We start from the raw sequence: 12,529 nt of genomic DNA, 5'->3' as shown, positions 1-12,529 counted from the left end.
GTAAAAAATAATAAATAAACAATGCATTATTGGAGCATGATAACATTGTGGACCCAAATTCCAATAGCTTAAGCTTTCAAGAAAATTAGTAACTCAACATGGTATCAAAGCTCTGCTTAATGGGAGGTCTCAAGTTTCAGTCTTCACACAATCTATTTATATGTGGTCACAAAAGGAAAAGGAAAAGTTATAGTTGAAAATTTTCATTAGAATATTTAGAGATCATGCCATATAGGTTTTTTATCAAGTTATGAATTTTTTTATGACTTCGAGATAATTGATTTTTTTCTGATGAATTTTTATGAAATTATCTAGGAATAAGAGAAAAAAAATACAGCTAAGAGAAAAAAGAGAGGGTGTTACTTTAGCAAGAAATTTAAGTCACTATGTCCTAAAATTTACCTGAAACCTGGATACATATAATTTAAGGTATCTCCTTGAAGGTGTGTAAAAATAAATAAATAAACAATGCTGATGCCAACTTTTTGAAAGTTTCATAACATCTCTTTTATTATACCTATTCTTTTTCTGACAGGGAAACATGGTTTACATACACATGTATAAATGCCAGAATGCTCGTAATTCTTTTGCATATTCTTTTTCTTGTTCTGGCAGGAAAACAAAGGTGTAGAAGACATTGGTGATGTTATCAGAGAGGGAGGTGGAGCACTAGCAAAAGGCCTTTTTAGAGGAGTCACTGGCATTTTGACAAAGCCCCTTGAGGGTGCAAAATCTTCTGGTGTGGAGGGCTTTGTTCAGGGTGTTGGAAAAGGGATAATAGGTGCAGCAGCACAACCTGTGAGTGGTGTTTTGGATCTTTTGTCTAAAACCACCGAAGGTGCCAATGCTGTGAGAATGAAGATAGCATCTGCTATAACTTCAGAAGAACAACTCCTCCGCAGGAGGCTCCCTCGTGTAATTGGTGGTGATAATTTGCTTCACCCATATGATGAATACAAAGCTCAGGGACAGGTAAGCAATCCACGTGGTTCAACTTTTGTTTGTTTGTGTGTATGTCTTGATCAGTGAAACAAACTATTTATTGACAATAATTTTAAGTACAAGCAGAGCATGAGAAGTCCATCCAAAATATAAAAGTGGAAGACTTCTGATGATTTTACCAGTTAGGTTGCTGGGATTCTCAAAAAGCAGCTTCAAAAGTTCATTTCCACTAAACAGCAAAAATATTTGGAAATGTGCTGTTTTCAGCTATTTATTTTCCTTAAAAGGAAAAAAGGGCACAACAAACATCCTTTTAGCTTCCTAGAAACAGGGTGCTTTCTCATTGCCTGCTCCAAAATGTAATGATATCTCTTAATTTGTTTGTTTTTTTCTTTTCATATGAAGGTTATATTGCAGCTGGCAGAGTCAGGTTCATTTTTTAGTCAGGTTGATTTATTTAAAGTACGTGGCAAGTTTGCACTGTCAGATGCTTATGAAGATCATTTTCTACTCCCGAAAGGAAAAATCCTTGTGGTCACTCATCGAAGGGTTATACTATTGCAAGTAAGTCAATTAACCTGAATTGGATGTCTATGCAGCTAACGCACTCTTCCCTCCTATCCACTAGCCATTCACACCCAAAGCACCTTTATTAAAATTATGGTTTACTTCATTTTCAGCAACCCTCCAACATTATTGGTCAGAGGAAATTTAGCCCTGCAAGAGATCCATGTTCGGTGTTGTGGGAAGTGCTGTGGGATGCATTAGTGACAATGGAATTGATTCATGGAAAAAAAGACCACCCAAAAGCACCACCTTCATGTCTTATTCTTTATCTACAGACTAAATCAACAGAGTCAAAGGATCAAGCTCGTGTTATAAAATGCAGTCACGAATCCCACCAGGCTCTTGAGGTTTATTCTTCAATTGAACGAGCAATGGGCACTTATGGACCAAAACAATCAAAGGTTGGAATTTTGTGCACCTATCCTTTTCCATTCATGTGCATTCCTAAGTGGTAAGAATCAAAGAGAGTACATGTGATACATGGGTGAGGTTGTTATACTGCAATGCCGTGCATGAAGTACGTGTTTTCTTCATATCAGATCATAACATGCTAGGATACTTTGCTCAATGAACTTCTAGAGGCATTAGTAGGGCATTTTTAAGTTTTAAGACCTGCATTCATAAACATGAGAAACCTAGAATTCAAACTAAACATGCGTGTTGCATTTGAGGTTTCCCCATGCAATGAACACTACTCTTTGTTCTTGTGCATTGTTCTTCAGGCAACACCGAAAAAGAAAGTTACAAAACCATATGCACCAACGGCAGATGGCACCAGTGCTGAAATGCTTCCAAAAGAAGGGACGGGCCAATGGTCTCCCCAACAGATGCCTGCATCAGTTCTTCCAAGATCAACTTTTGGCAGTGGCACAAATTGATTTGAGAAACACATCAGTGTCCACACTGAGATGTGGTCCATAGCTCTCTCTCCATATTTTAAGTTTTCCAGGACTCGTAAAATATGTCTGAAAGGTACGGCATAATTGTGTTTTCTCTTCAGGTAGCATATTGGTCTATTGAGTTTCTATTTGCATTTCTCAATCAGTTTATAAGTTTCAATTAATGTTAACTTCCCCTTTTCTCCTCCAATAAAAATGGTCTTCTAAATGAACTTCAACCAAACATTTTTCTGGTTGAACTAATACTGAAATGCAAAAAATGGAAATTAGAAGTGGAACTAAAGAAAGGACAACCCTTTGTGAATTGGCTACTACTACATTCAATTAAGTCAGAACATAAGTAATAAAACTTGAAAAACAACAACAACAACAACAACAACAAAAACAAAAACATTACAGGAAAATAAGTCATTAAACTGATGTGAACTACAACTATAGAATGATACAAACCAACCCCTAAGATGGCTCCATAGAGACCCTGTTTGTTTTTCCCTCCAAAGTCAGATATTTTGTCTAATTACAGAAAGTCAAAAGTTTTAACTTCCATCTAAAGTCTAGTGTATTGACATCAGTTCAAATTTATTGAGACCCCAGGGAAAAGGGGGGGAAAAGACAAATTTTGAACCTCTGAATGCAATCTCACGTATTTCTCCATCCATTTTTTGCAGGTTTTGGAGATTGTAAGTACAGGAAGGTTGTTTTCTACAAGGGATTTATCAAAAGCCATCCAATGAACCTTCTGCACAAGTCTTTAGACAACAATAACAACCATTGCCTTTCATAGTTTTGAACAAAACGGATACCATGCTTGTATATGCATATATTAATACGTTTGTAAAATCTGAAGCTTGTATAGCATTTTGCTCTTACTTGTATAGGACCATAGCATTCCTTTGTACATGTATTATTTTGCAAATCACAGAAAATTTTGTCGGAAGGGTTCAAGAAGTGTGACTAAATATCATTCAAACAGTTCCAAAAGAAAAGAAAAAAACAATAAACATACGAATATCTGGGTTTCTTCCACAATAAACTCAAAAAATTTAGAAGAAAATATTTGTTTTTCTACTTATGTTTTTCCTTCTTGTTAGGCTTTCAGAGGTGATCAGGTGAAAGAAAAAACAAAAACCATTACAATTGTTATCTCTTTATTCTGCATTTATATAATCATCATCTAGTAGCTTAGTGACACTCTTCTTAGGGTGCAATAATGTCCCTTTTAAGTCGATGATTGGATATTCAAATGATGATGGTAGAATGTTATAAGAAATTTGGGTTATATTTGGTTCTCGAAAAGTGTCAAAGAATGTTTTAATTAAAATTTTATATATATTTTAATTATTTAATATTTGTTTTAAAAAATTAAGATAAGTAAAGTAAATTTGAAGTAATATATAAAAATAATAATTGATTTTAATTTTAGTTTTTATTTTTTATTTTTTTTTCTTTATTTTTGTTCACTTGCATTTTTCCTTCAATTTTTTGAAATCAAACAGTAAATATAAACTTAGGTGGTATTTGTTTTTTTTACTTTTTACTGAAAGTAATTTTTTTTATAATTTAGGTTATTTGTTTTTCTATTTTTATATAATTTATTATAAACTTTTTACTAAATAAAAAAAGTCAAAATATATAATTTTTTCTAAATAAAAAAAAATAGCATATTTGTTTTTTTTTTTACTTTTTAATATTTAATAAAAATGAAATACTACAAAAAAAAAAATTAATATTTAACACTATTAAGTATTAAGGTTTTATTTAAAATTAAGTAAAAAAAACAAACACCGTTTATCCTCATTCATTAATTGGTTTTTAAATAAGACTGTAAAATCTCAATCCAAGGAACACCATGAGTATTATTATGTGGGGTGAAGGCATCATCTGGAGTGCCTATGGCATGTAACAAGGCGATATGCCATGCTAAAGATAAGATGGCAAATGGGGATGTTTGTGAGGCCGAGTAAGGACATCGAGTGTGGTGGATGGTGGATGATGGCTTAGTTTTGACCCAAGTAGGACACCACGTGTAGCTCAACTCAACCGAAAAAAAAAAAGTGAGATTTTGTAATTTGTACTTCAAAGAGGATGCCTTTGACAAAGGGAATGCGTTGAGAAGGGATTCCAAATAGTGAAATACTTTTTCAAACAAAAAGGATACAATGCCTTGGAAAAGGGGATGCCTTCAGAAAATGAACAAAAAGGACACTTGAGAAAGGGTTTCCAAATGCCTTTTATATGATGTGCTCAAAATATGAACAAAATTATTCTAACATGTTTTCCTGATATCTTGTCTATTAATAATTTCCCAAAAAAAAAAAATATGGTAAAAAAAATAAAAAATTGTTTGTCAAAATTTTCCTACCCAAGTTTATGTAAGTTATTAAAAACCATTAAAACTTGTATTTATAATTTCAAATAATTGAAAAGTGATAATTATTTGATGATTTTTAAAAATAAAAATTTTGAAAAACATAAAAATAGAGTGATAATTGTTTCTAATTTTTTAAATAAAAATAAAGTGATAAATACATTAAAACATAAAAATTGTCAACAAAGTAGTAAAATAACATGGGCTTTGGCCTTGGTCAAGTTTTGGACAAGGCCAGGCCCAAGCCCAACTCCCAATATCCGACAAGGATTAATGTCAGCGGATGGTTAGTGATTAACACGGGTGAACGACACAACCTTTTGATGTACAATCCGAAAAGGCAACCCCTCAAAAACGACGTCACTTTATGGAAACATGGAGTGAGTTGGCGAAGTTGGATTTTCAGCTGAGCTGAGCACAGTGGCTGGCTGAACAACAATAATAGCTTTTGATCCTTCTTGGATACCAGGATTCGAGTTTTTCAACTTCTCAATCTCTCTTTTCCTTCAGATCTACGCAGCAGGTACGCATTTCTACTCTATTCTTCTTCTTCAGCTACCCAGATTTAAAAATTACCACTTAGATTCTCTTCTTTTGAGTCTTTTCTCATAGGTATGTGTGTATATAAAGAAAAGGAAAGAAGAAGATAGGAAAATAGATTCTGGGAAATGACGAAAAAGCTGAGGTCTTATGTGGCTTTTGTTTTTGTTTTTGTTTTATTTATTATCAGAATCAGGTTCATACTTCAATTTGGAATGGTATATGAAGATGATTTATGAAAATGGGAACTCAAGAATTGAATGCCCATGTGCCCTTTGAGTTGTTTTGAGAATGAGGAAGTGGTACGGAGGAGTGTTGATTATAGCACTTGCTGTTATCTTGCTTCTTCAGTACACTCTTATGGGAAACCGCCCCCAGAAGCAGCCCCCACATAGGTTTTTTGGGAACCATCCAGCCAATACTTCTAAATTAAAGGATAGTGATTCAGTGTCTTCGGTAAAAGAGAAAAAAGTTCTAAATCATAGGAAAAAGGCCCATCTTATTGATGTTGAAGGACTTGATGATTTATATGCTTTGAACAACATTTCTAAGGAAGATTCCAAGGCCTTGCTTGTGTGGGCTCACATGTATCCATTGCTATGCCGGTCTGATGCTTTGCCTGAAACAGCTCAAGGCATAAAAGAGGCTTCCTCAGCTTGGAAGGATCTGTGGTCTGCAATTGAGGAGGATAAGGCCTCCAAGTTTAATAATACTCAAAGTGAAAATGGAAACCCAGAAGCTAAAGACTGTCCTTTCTCTGTGAGTACATTTGATAAGACGGTGTATAGCAGTGGATGTATTCTTGAGTTCCCATGTGGTCTAGTTGAGGATTCGTCCATTACAGTGATTGGCATTCCTGATGGCCGCAATGGAAGCTTTCAAGTTGAACTTGTGGGATTGCAGCTTCCAGGGGAGAGGGAGCCTCCCATTTTATTGCACTACAATGTGAGTCTTCCGGGAGATAAACTGACAGAGGAGCCAGTGATAGTTCAAAATACATGGACTAATGAGACAGGGTGGGGAAAGGAGGAGAGGTGTCATGCTCATGCATCCACTAACATCCAGAAAGGTATATTCCATTGCTTCTGTGTTCTACTTCAGCAGTGTGTATAGTGCAAATTACACTTTTGTGATGGAGCTGTTTCTTATTACAAGGGGAGCTTCACAATTGAATATGACTTATGAGCAATTGTAGATGGTACATGTTTTGCAAAATATTGATGAGCTCATTTGTTCATGCTGTGGGTGAAATTCTTGATAAAAAAATAGTGGTCGCCAACTATGGTCGCCCTTGGTTTTTTCTCAGTGGATGTCAATCAGTTATACTCTGCTGAGCGTCTCAGGCACATTCCCACCCAAGCAAACACAAACTCATACATCATAAACTTGATCATGTCTGTAATTGGGGTTCAATCATCTGATTCCTCCCTTTCTTACCGTTTTCTATGTATTATTGTTGTTTCTTTTGGGGTCTTACTGAGGCACACATGCATCATGTGAATTAGCTTGTAATATGCTTGCCACTTTCAAAAGCTAACCATATTTTTATATCATATATTTGTTGTGAAGCACCTTTTTTTCTCCTTCAAAATCCAAATAATTTGTCATGTTTTTGCTAATATCATTTTGATTATAGATTTTTAAGAAAGGTTACACATCAATCTAACATATGTTAGCTGATGGTACAGTTGATGGACTTGTTCTTTGCAATCAACTAGTTGTCAGAAGCACTGTGGAAGAAAATCTAAACATGACTCATCCTAATAGTGACATGTTGACCAATGTTTCTAGTGGAAGAGCCCATGTCAGTGCTAATTTCCCATTTGCTGAAGGAAATCCATTTACTGCAACATTGTGGGTTGGTTCAGAGGGATTCCACATGACTGTGAATGGAAGGCATGAAACATCTTTTACATATAGGGAGGTAAGGTATGAATTTGCTTACAATTACCCATTGTAATAAGAGGCAAGGTAATACTACAAACTTATGTCATTTTGATATAAGTGATCATTCTCATCCTGGATTGCAATTTCTTCGAGTGCAGAAACTTGAACCATGGTTGGTTAGTGGAGTTAAAGTAGCAGGTGGTTTGGAACTCTTATCTGCCTTTGCTAAAGATTTGCCTGTTTCTGAAGATCTAGATTTGGCTGTTGATGTTGAACACCTCAAAGCTCCACCAGTTTCCCGGAAAAGACTTGTAATGCTGGTTGGGGTTTTCTCTACTGGAAATAATTTTGAGCGTCGCATGGCACTGAGGAGGACTTGGATGCAATACGAAGCTGTACGTTCTGGCGATGTGGCTGTTCGCTTTTTCATTGGTCTTGTAAGTAGCATATTGCAGGCTGGGGCAAGTTTATTTATTTTTTACCAAATCAGTATTCATCCCTTTGCTCTGGTTCTTGTGATGTGCACACACAAGTTGCGACATTCATTTTCTTAGTCATTTCATTTGTTTCACAAATTGATGGGTTAGGCCTAGCTATCTTAATATCTATCATGGCTTGCTAGTGAGATAAGTCCATGTTGAGTTCAGCTGTTGGATGTATATGGATTGCTTTTCCCTGCAAAAGCCAAATTTGTCAATTTCCAACACCTTGCACTGTTTTATTCGTTCTTATTGTGTAGCTTGAATGAATTGGATATAAAGAAAGATGTGAACTTATTCCTTGGGATTTTTTTTTTCTTTAACAAGTAAGATGCCTTGATGGAGAATTTAGACCGATCATTTGTGCTTTCAATGATCTCACCTAGGTAGTCCAGTCAACCTAGGTCTGCAACATTTCATTGAAATTTGGATTCATGACACATCTTTGTTAATTTACACTTGAGGTTTATGGCTTATCCAAAAAAGTTAGCCATAGGGTCTGTGGCAGTATCTCAAGATCCCCATATTTATAAGAGTCTAAAACAAGAAACAAAAACTTCCAATGTGCAACAAACTCCATGGCTTGCATTCTAGTTATGCTATCTTTCAATATTGTAAGTTGAGCATAAAAATTGTTTGCTAACTCATTTTACTTTATTTTATTTTTTATTTATTTTCCTAGGGAAGTGTTTGCTAACCGATTCTATATCTTCATACCTGCAGCACAAGAACCGGCAAGTCAATTTAGAGCTGTGGAGAGAAGCTCAAGCATATGGAGACATCCAGTTGATGCCTTTTGTTGATTATTACAGCCTTATCAGTTTGAAGACAATTGCAACCTGCATTATGGGGGTATGTAGATAATATAAAGAGATTGCTGCTTTCTATTTTTGTGAGCAGAATGACTGTCATAAACTTAACTTCAGTACAGAGTTGAAGTTAGGATTTAGATTTACCTTTCAGCTCTGTTTGTCATTGTATGGAGTGCAATCTTAAGCTCTGGGTGTTATTTTACAATGCCCAATTAGAACAAAGAATTGGTTTAAAAGTAAATTAAAGATTCAAATTTGAAGCATTTTTCTGTGTCAGCTATTTGTGTAATGAATGGGTTCAAGTTGGCTATGGTGCTAATTGTTTAGGGTAAGCAAACCAACTGCACACAGAATAGGCAAAGGCAATGTTCTACTCAATATAAAATCAATCTAATTATTAATTTTATATTTCCCTCTGCAATGGTTTCAAGTTGCCTGTAACAAATGAGTACTGGGATTTAAAGATTAAAAGCTCTTTATTGTGGCTAGCCTGCTTTTTTTTAGGTGTTTTTTTTTTTTTTTTCCCTTTTCTGGAGCTTGGTTTGGTTCTTTGAGTATAGTGCGCCCTTTGTTTTTTGGTGCTTCTTAATACAAACCTTTGCCTATCAAAAAAAAAAAAAAAAAGGATTTAGACATGTTGGACTCAGGTGTGGCACTTTTGGGCCGAAAACCTTTTTATGTTTTGATAGGCAAATGAGAATTTGAATTACTATCACCTAAGAGTAAACACACCAAAGTACACACGATGTATACAAAAGAAGCCTAATTTAAGCAAGAAGTGGACAAACAAAAAGACATCCTCTCCTTACATGGACCTCAGCCAATCTACAAGATCTATCATGGACATTGATTGGTCCTCTATGTGCACCCTAACCAAATTTACGAAAGTATATATAAAATTAATTTTGATTGCTTGATCTGAATGCTCGATATCATTAAACGACCTCTTGTTCCTTTCCTTCCCTGGAGTACAAAACAAGCACAATGGACCCGCCCTCTAAGCTTTTCTTTGCTTCTCCCCTACAAAAGAACCAAACTTATTGCCTGCTATTACTATTTATCTTACTCCCTACTTTATTAGCCGCATTTATATATTATGAATTCGATCTCTATTGATGTGATTTTCTTTTCTCTTTTTTTTTAAAAAAATAAAAATAAAAAATAAATTTTAAACATCCCTATGTTTTGGTCTTTTCCTATAACACAGTACCAATCAAGTTTTGAACCAACTTCAACCTAAAAATGATGTCATTTTGGTTTTCAGAGATCATTTTTCGAATTTTATGGACAGATACAGAAGCTTGTAATTGCAAAGCTAATTTTTTAATATAAGCCTCTTTGTTTTGTTTTGTTTGTATTTTGTTCCCCCCTTCTTTTAACTCTCTAGTGTTTCCTGTTCTTTGAGTAATGCAGACGAAAATCCTCCCTGCTAAATATGTAATGAAAACAGATGATGATGCTTTTGTTAGGATTGATGAAGTTCTCTCAAGTCTTAAAGGAAAGCCATCTAATGGCCTGTTGTATGGTCTTATATCCTTTGACTCGGCACCCCACAGGGATAAAGACAGCAAATGGCATATCAGTGCTGAGGTACCATTCTCTGTCAAATTCCACCATAAAGGATGATGTTTGCTTCACTGCATCATGACTTCACTTTGATGAGATTTCTCGATGCAGGAATGGCCACGTGATACGTACCCACCATGGGCCCATGGTCCAGGTTACATCATATCCCGAGACATTGCAAAATTCATTGTTCAAGGCCACCAAGAAAGAGACCTCCAGGTAAGAGTTACTGCTTACAAAGTTCATAAGCAACTGTCATGTTCATCATGTCCCTCCATGCCAAATGGTTTCACCTAATATTCATGGAAGCTCCCTCTCTAGTGAGGATTTGGCATTAACTTTTGGGGCCTTGATTTCAGGTTGAGAATCAGCCGTGAAACAATATGAAACCTGATAGATTAACGATCATATTTTGGCCCATATAATAACTAAGCAAAATAGTTGAGATAATGCTGATTGGATCTTCAACTACTTGTCCTATCTATTTGAGTTGTCTGGATTGTATGAACCGCCTTTGCTTGATAGAAGGATAGCATTGTTCTAACACAAGTAAACCTTTGAAATGGATCAGTGATTTTGGAAATGCTTCACAGTCTGCACCCAGCTAAAAAAACTTAGGAAATATGAATTTGCTTTACAGTCCAACTCCATTTGGAAAACCCAGAGCCTGAACTTTCCTTCCTTTTTTTCCCCTTTCTGAGAAGTGACTCAATTTTCTCTAACTTTGTGAATGTATGTCCTTGGGATCCTATTTTACAGATGTATGATGAACAAGCTGGCTTGGCTTGGTGTAGTCTTAGTATGACAAAATCCAGAAAATACTGAGCTTTATCCCTTGTCTTTGTGCTTTTTCCAGCTTTTTAAACTAGAAGATGTTGCGATGGGCATATGGATTGATGAATTCAAGAACAAGGATCAACAAGTAAACTACATTAGCGATGAACGGTTTTATAACACTGGATGTGAATCAAATTATATTCTCGCCCATTATCAGGGTCCAAGAAAGGTGTTATGCCTGTGGGAGATGCTGCAGAAAGAGCAGAAGCCCATCTGCTGTGAGTAAAAACTTCAACAACCTATGGTTAACAGATGCATTCTTTGTAAAGAGTATGAGGAATCGGTGGATCATATTTTAATTCATTGCGATAAGACAAGGGAGCTTTGGACTGTGGTGCTCTCTTCTTTTGGGGTGGTGTGGGTGTTCCCGAACTCAGTGAGAAATTTGCTTCTTGAATGGAAAATTAAGGGCCTAGAAAAGAAGAGGAGTGTAGTTTGGAAAATGGCGCCTATTTGTTTGTTTTGGTGTATTTGGGGAGAGCGGAATAGAAGAATGTTTCAAGAAGAAGAGAAGTCAGATATGAGTTTGAATAATCTCTTCCTTTGGGCTCTTCTTGAATGGTCTCAACAGTTCATGGACGTGGACTATCTCTCTTTTATGAATATGTTGGGTGGTTGACTTGTTGGTCATCTTTGACTTTTCTAGGTTTTTGTTTCTCCTTTGTTGCCTTGGGTGAGGCCTTCTTTGTATACTGCTAGTGTACTTAGGGAGCGCCCCTATTTTGGTGTGGTCTAATATGATTTCTTCTCTTGGTTTATCAAAAAAAGAAACGGATTCCAATTTAGGCAAATTTGATACCACAAAGCTTGATCATTGAGTTGAATGTGTTTACATTCTCCAAATGTGAATAAGATTGCAGAATTTGATGACAATTTTGTTGACTGATACAGACAAAATCCAGCAGTTACTTTGCCTCTTGATCAGTCTTTTTGATTAGTTCCATGCCCAAAAACAAATCATTTTCCATAGTTTATTCCACATTCTAACATCCTTTACTTCGTTGGTGGATATAATTGGTGCCCAGAATAAAGTATTTTGATGGAGGCAGAACACATTAGCCTGACTGATATGTTATCCAATTGACCAAGTCCCCGTCAGCGTGGATCGTCCTTTGATCCCAACCCACTCAAAAAACTTTTGGGTGATGGTAACAGGCCCATGCCCACTGCCCACAAAATGCCCTACGGCTACGGCCTTCACACATCATAAAGCCACCAAGAAAATTCTACATTATCCCAAAAAAAGCCCTTGATTACAATTTTATCACTACATGCTATTGGACACCTAAAGATGACCTCAGCGTTTGGGTAAGTTTCATCCACCCTCACACCATGTATCACACACGTGGTTGCTTGGCTGACACGTAGAGATATCCTTATGCACACGTGTTTTTAGACGTGGCTTTGGCTTCTATCTGCTACGCCAAAAGAAATCCCAATAAGCTGGGGTTTCTTATCTCAATTCTCACATGCACTTTTACATCCAGCCCCTTTCTCCCATCTCACCCTTTGTCCGACCCAATGGCTTGCTGAATAAATCAATGAATGGGTTATGAGAACTGAAAAGTCCTCCCTTTTATATTTTTTTCAATCTTTCTTTTTAGGGCAGAAGAGACGAAGAAAGGAAAGAAG

At 36.0% G+C, this 12,529-nt stretch overlaps 2 protein-coding genes across 4 annotated transcripts in view; both read left to right on the top strand.

Moving 5' to 3' along the window:
• LOC100258011 (uncharacterized) overlaps positions 1 to 3,345 on the top strand; it is a 107,332-nt gene extending 103,987 nt beyond the window's left edge. For 2 of the 3 annotated variants that reach the window (XR_009465632.1, XR_009465631.1), the window contains exons 60-64: positions 616 to 972; positions 1,348 to 1,506; positions 1,623 to 1,910; positions 2,232 to 2,481; positions 3,077 to 3,345. Coding sequence is in view for 1 of the 3 variants with exons in the window: in XM_019219923.2 (XP_019075468.1) it covers positions 616 to 972; positions 1,348 to 1,506; positions 1,623 to 1,910; positions 2,232 to 2,387 (960 nt within the window). In the remaining 2 variants the exon portion in view is untranslated. Of the gene's footprint in view, positions 1 to 615; positions 973 to 1,347; positions 1,507 to 1,622; positions 1,911 to 2,231; positions 2,618 to 3,076 lie in introns of those variants that run through there. The other variant, XM_019219923.2, reaches the window with a different exon arrangement.
• A 1,735-nt stretch (positions 3,346 to 5,080) lies between these two features.
• LOC100263146 (hydroxyproline O-galactosyltransferase GALT3) lies at positions 5,081 to 11,770 on the top strand. Its single transcript, XM_002274382.4, has 8 exons — positions 5,081 to 5,299; positions 5,507 to 6,385; positions 7,005 to 7,240; positions 7,362 to 7,640; positions 8,406 to 8,534; positions 9,908 to 10,084; positions 10,172 to 10,279; positions 10,917 to 11,770. Exons 2-8 carry the CDS (start codon positions 5,608 to 5,610, stop codon positions 11,121 to 11,123), a joined length of 1,914 nt encoding a protein of 637 aa, XP_002274418.1. The 5' UTR covers positions 5,081 to 5,299; positions 5,507 to 5,607; the 3' UTR covers positions 11,124 to 11,770.
• The last annotated feature ends 759 nt before the right edge of the window (positions 11,771 to 12,529 follow it).

The sequence above is a fragment of the Vitis vinifera genome, chromosome 5 (assembly GCF_030704535.1).
Source record: "Vitis vinifera cultivar Pinot Noir 40024 chromosome 5, ASM3070453v1".
Classification (NCBI taxonomy): Eukaryota; Viridiplantae; Streptophyta; class Magnoliopsida; order Vitales; family Vitaceae; genus Vitis; species Vitis vinifera.
The sequence above is the reverse complement of the archived record's forward strand: the minus strand, read 5'-3'. Positions and strand labels throughout refer to the sequence as shown.

What these genes read in the sequence shown, in the direction of transcription:
- LOC100263146 (XM_002274382.4), top strand. Translation starts at nt 5,608, where the DNA reads ATGAGGAAGTGGTACGGAGGAGTGTTGATTATAGCACTTGCTGTTATC. An exon ending in TTCGCTTTTTCATTGGTCTT is followed by an intron (nt 7,641 to 8,405) that starts GTAAGTAGCATA and finishes TCATACCTGCAG; the next exon opens with CACAAGAACCGGCAAGTCAA. An exon ending in ACCAAGAAAGAGACCTCCAG is followed by an intron (nt 10,280 to 10,916) that starts GTAAGAGTTACT and finishes TGCTTTTTCCAG; the next exon opens with CTTTTTAAACTAGAAGATGT.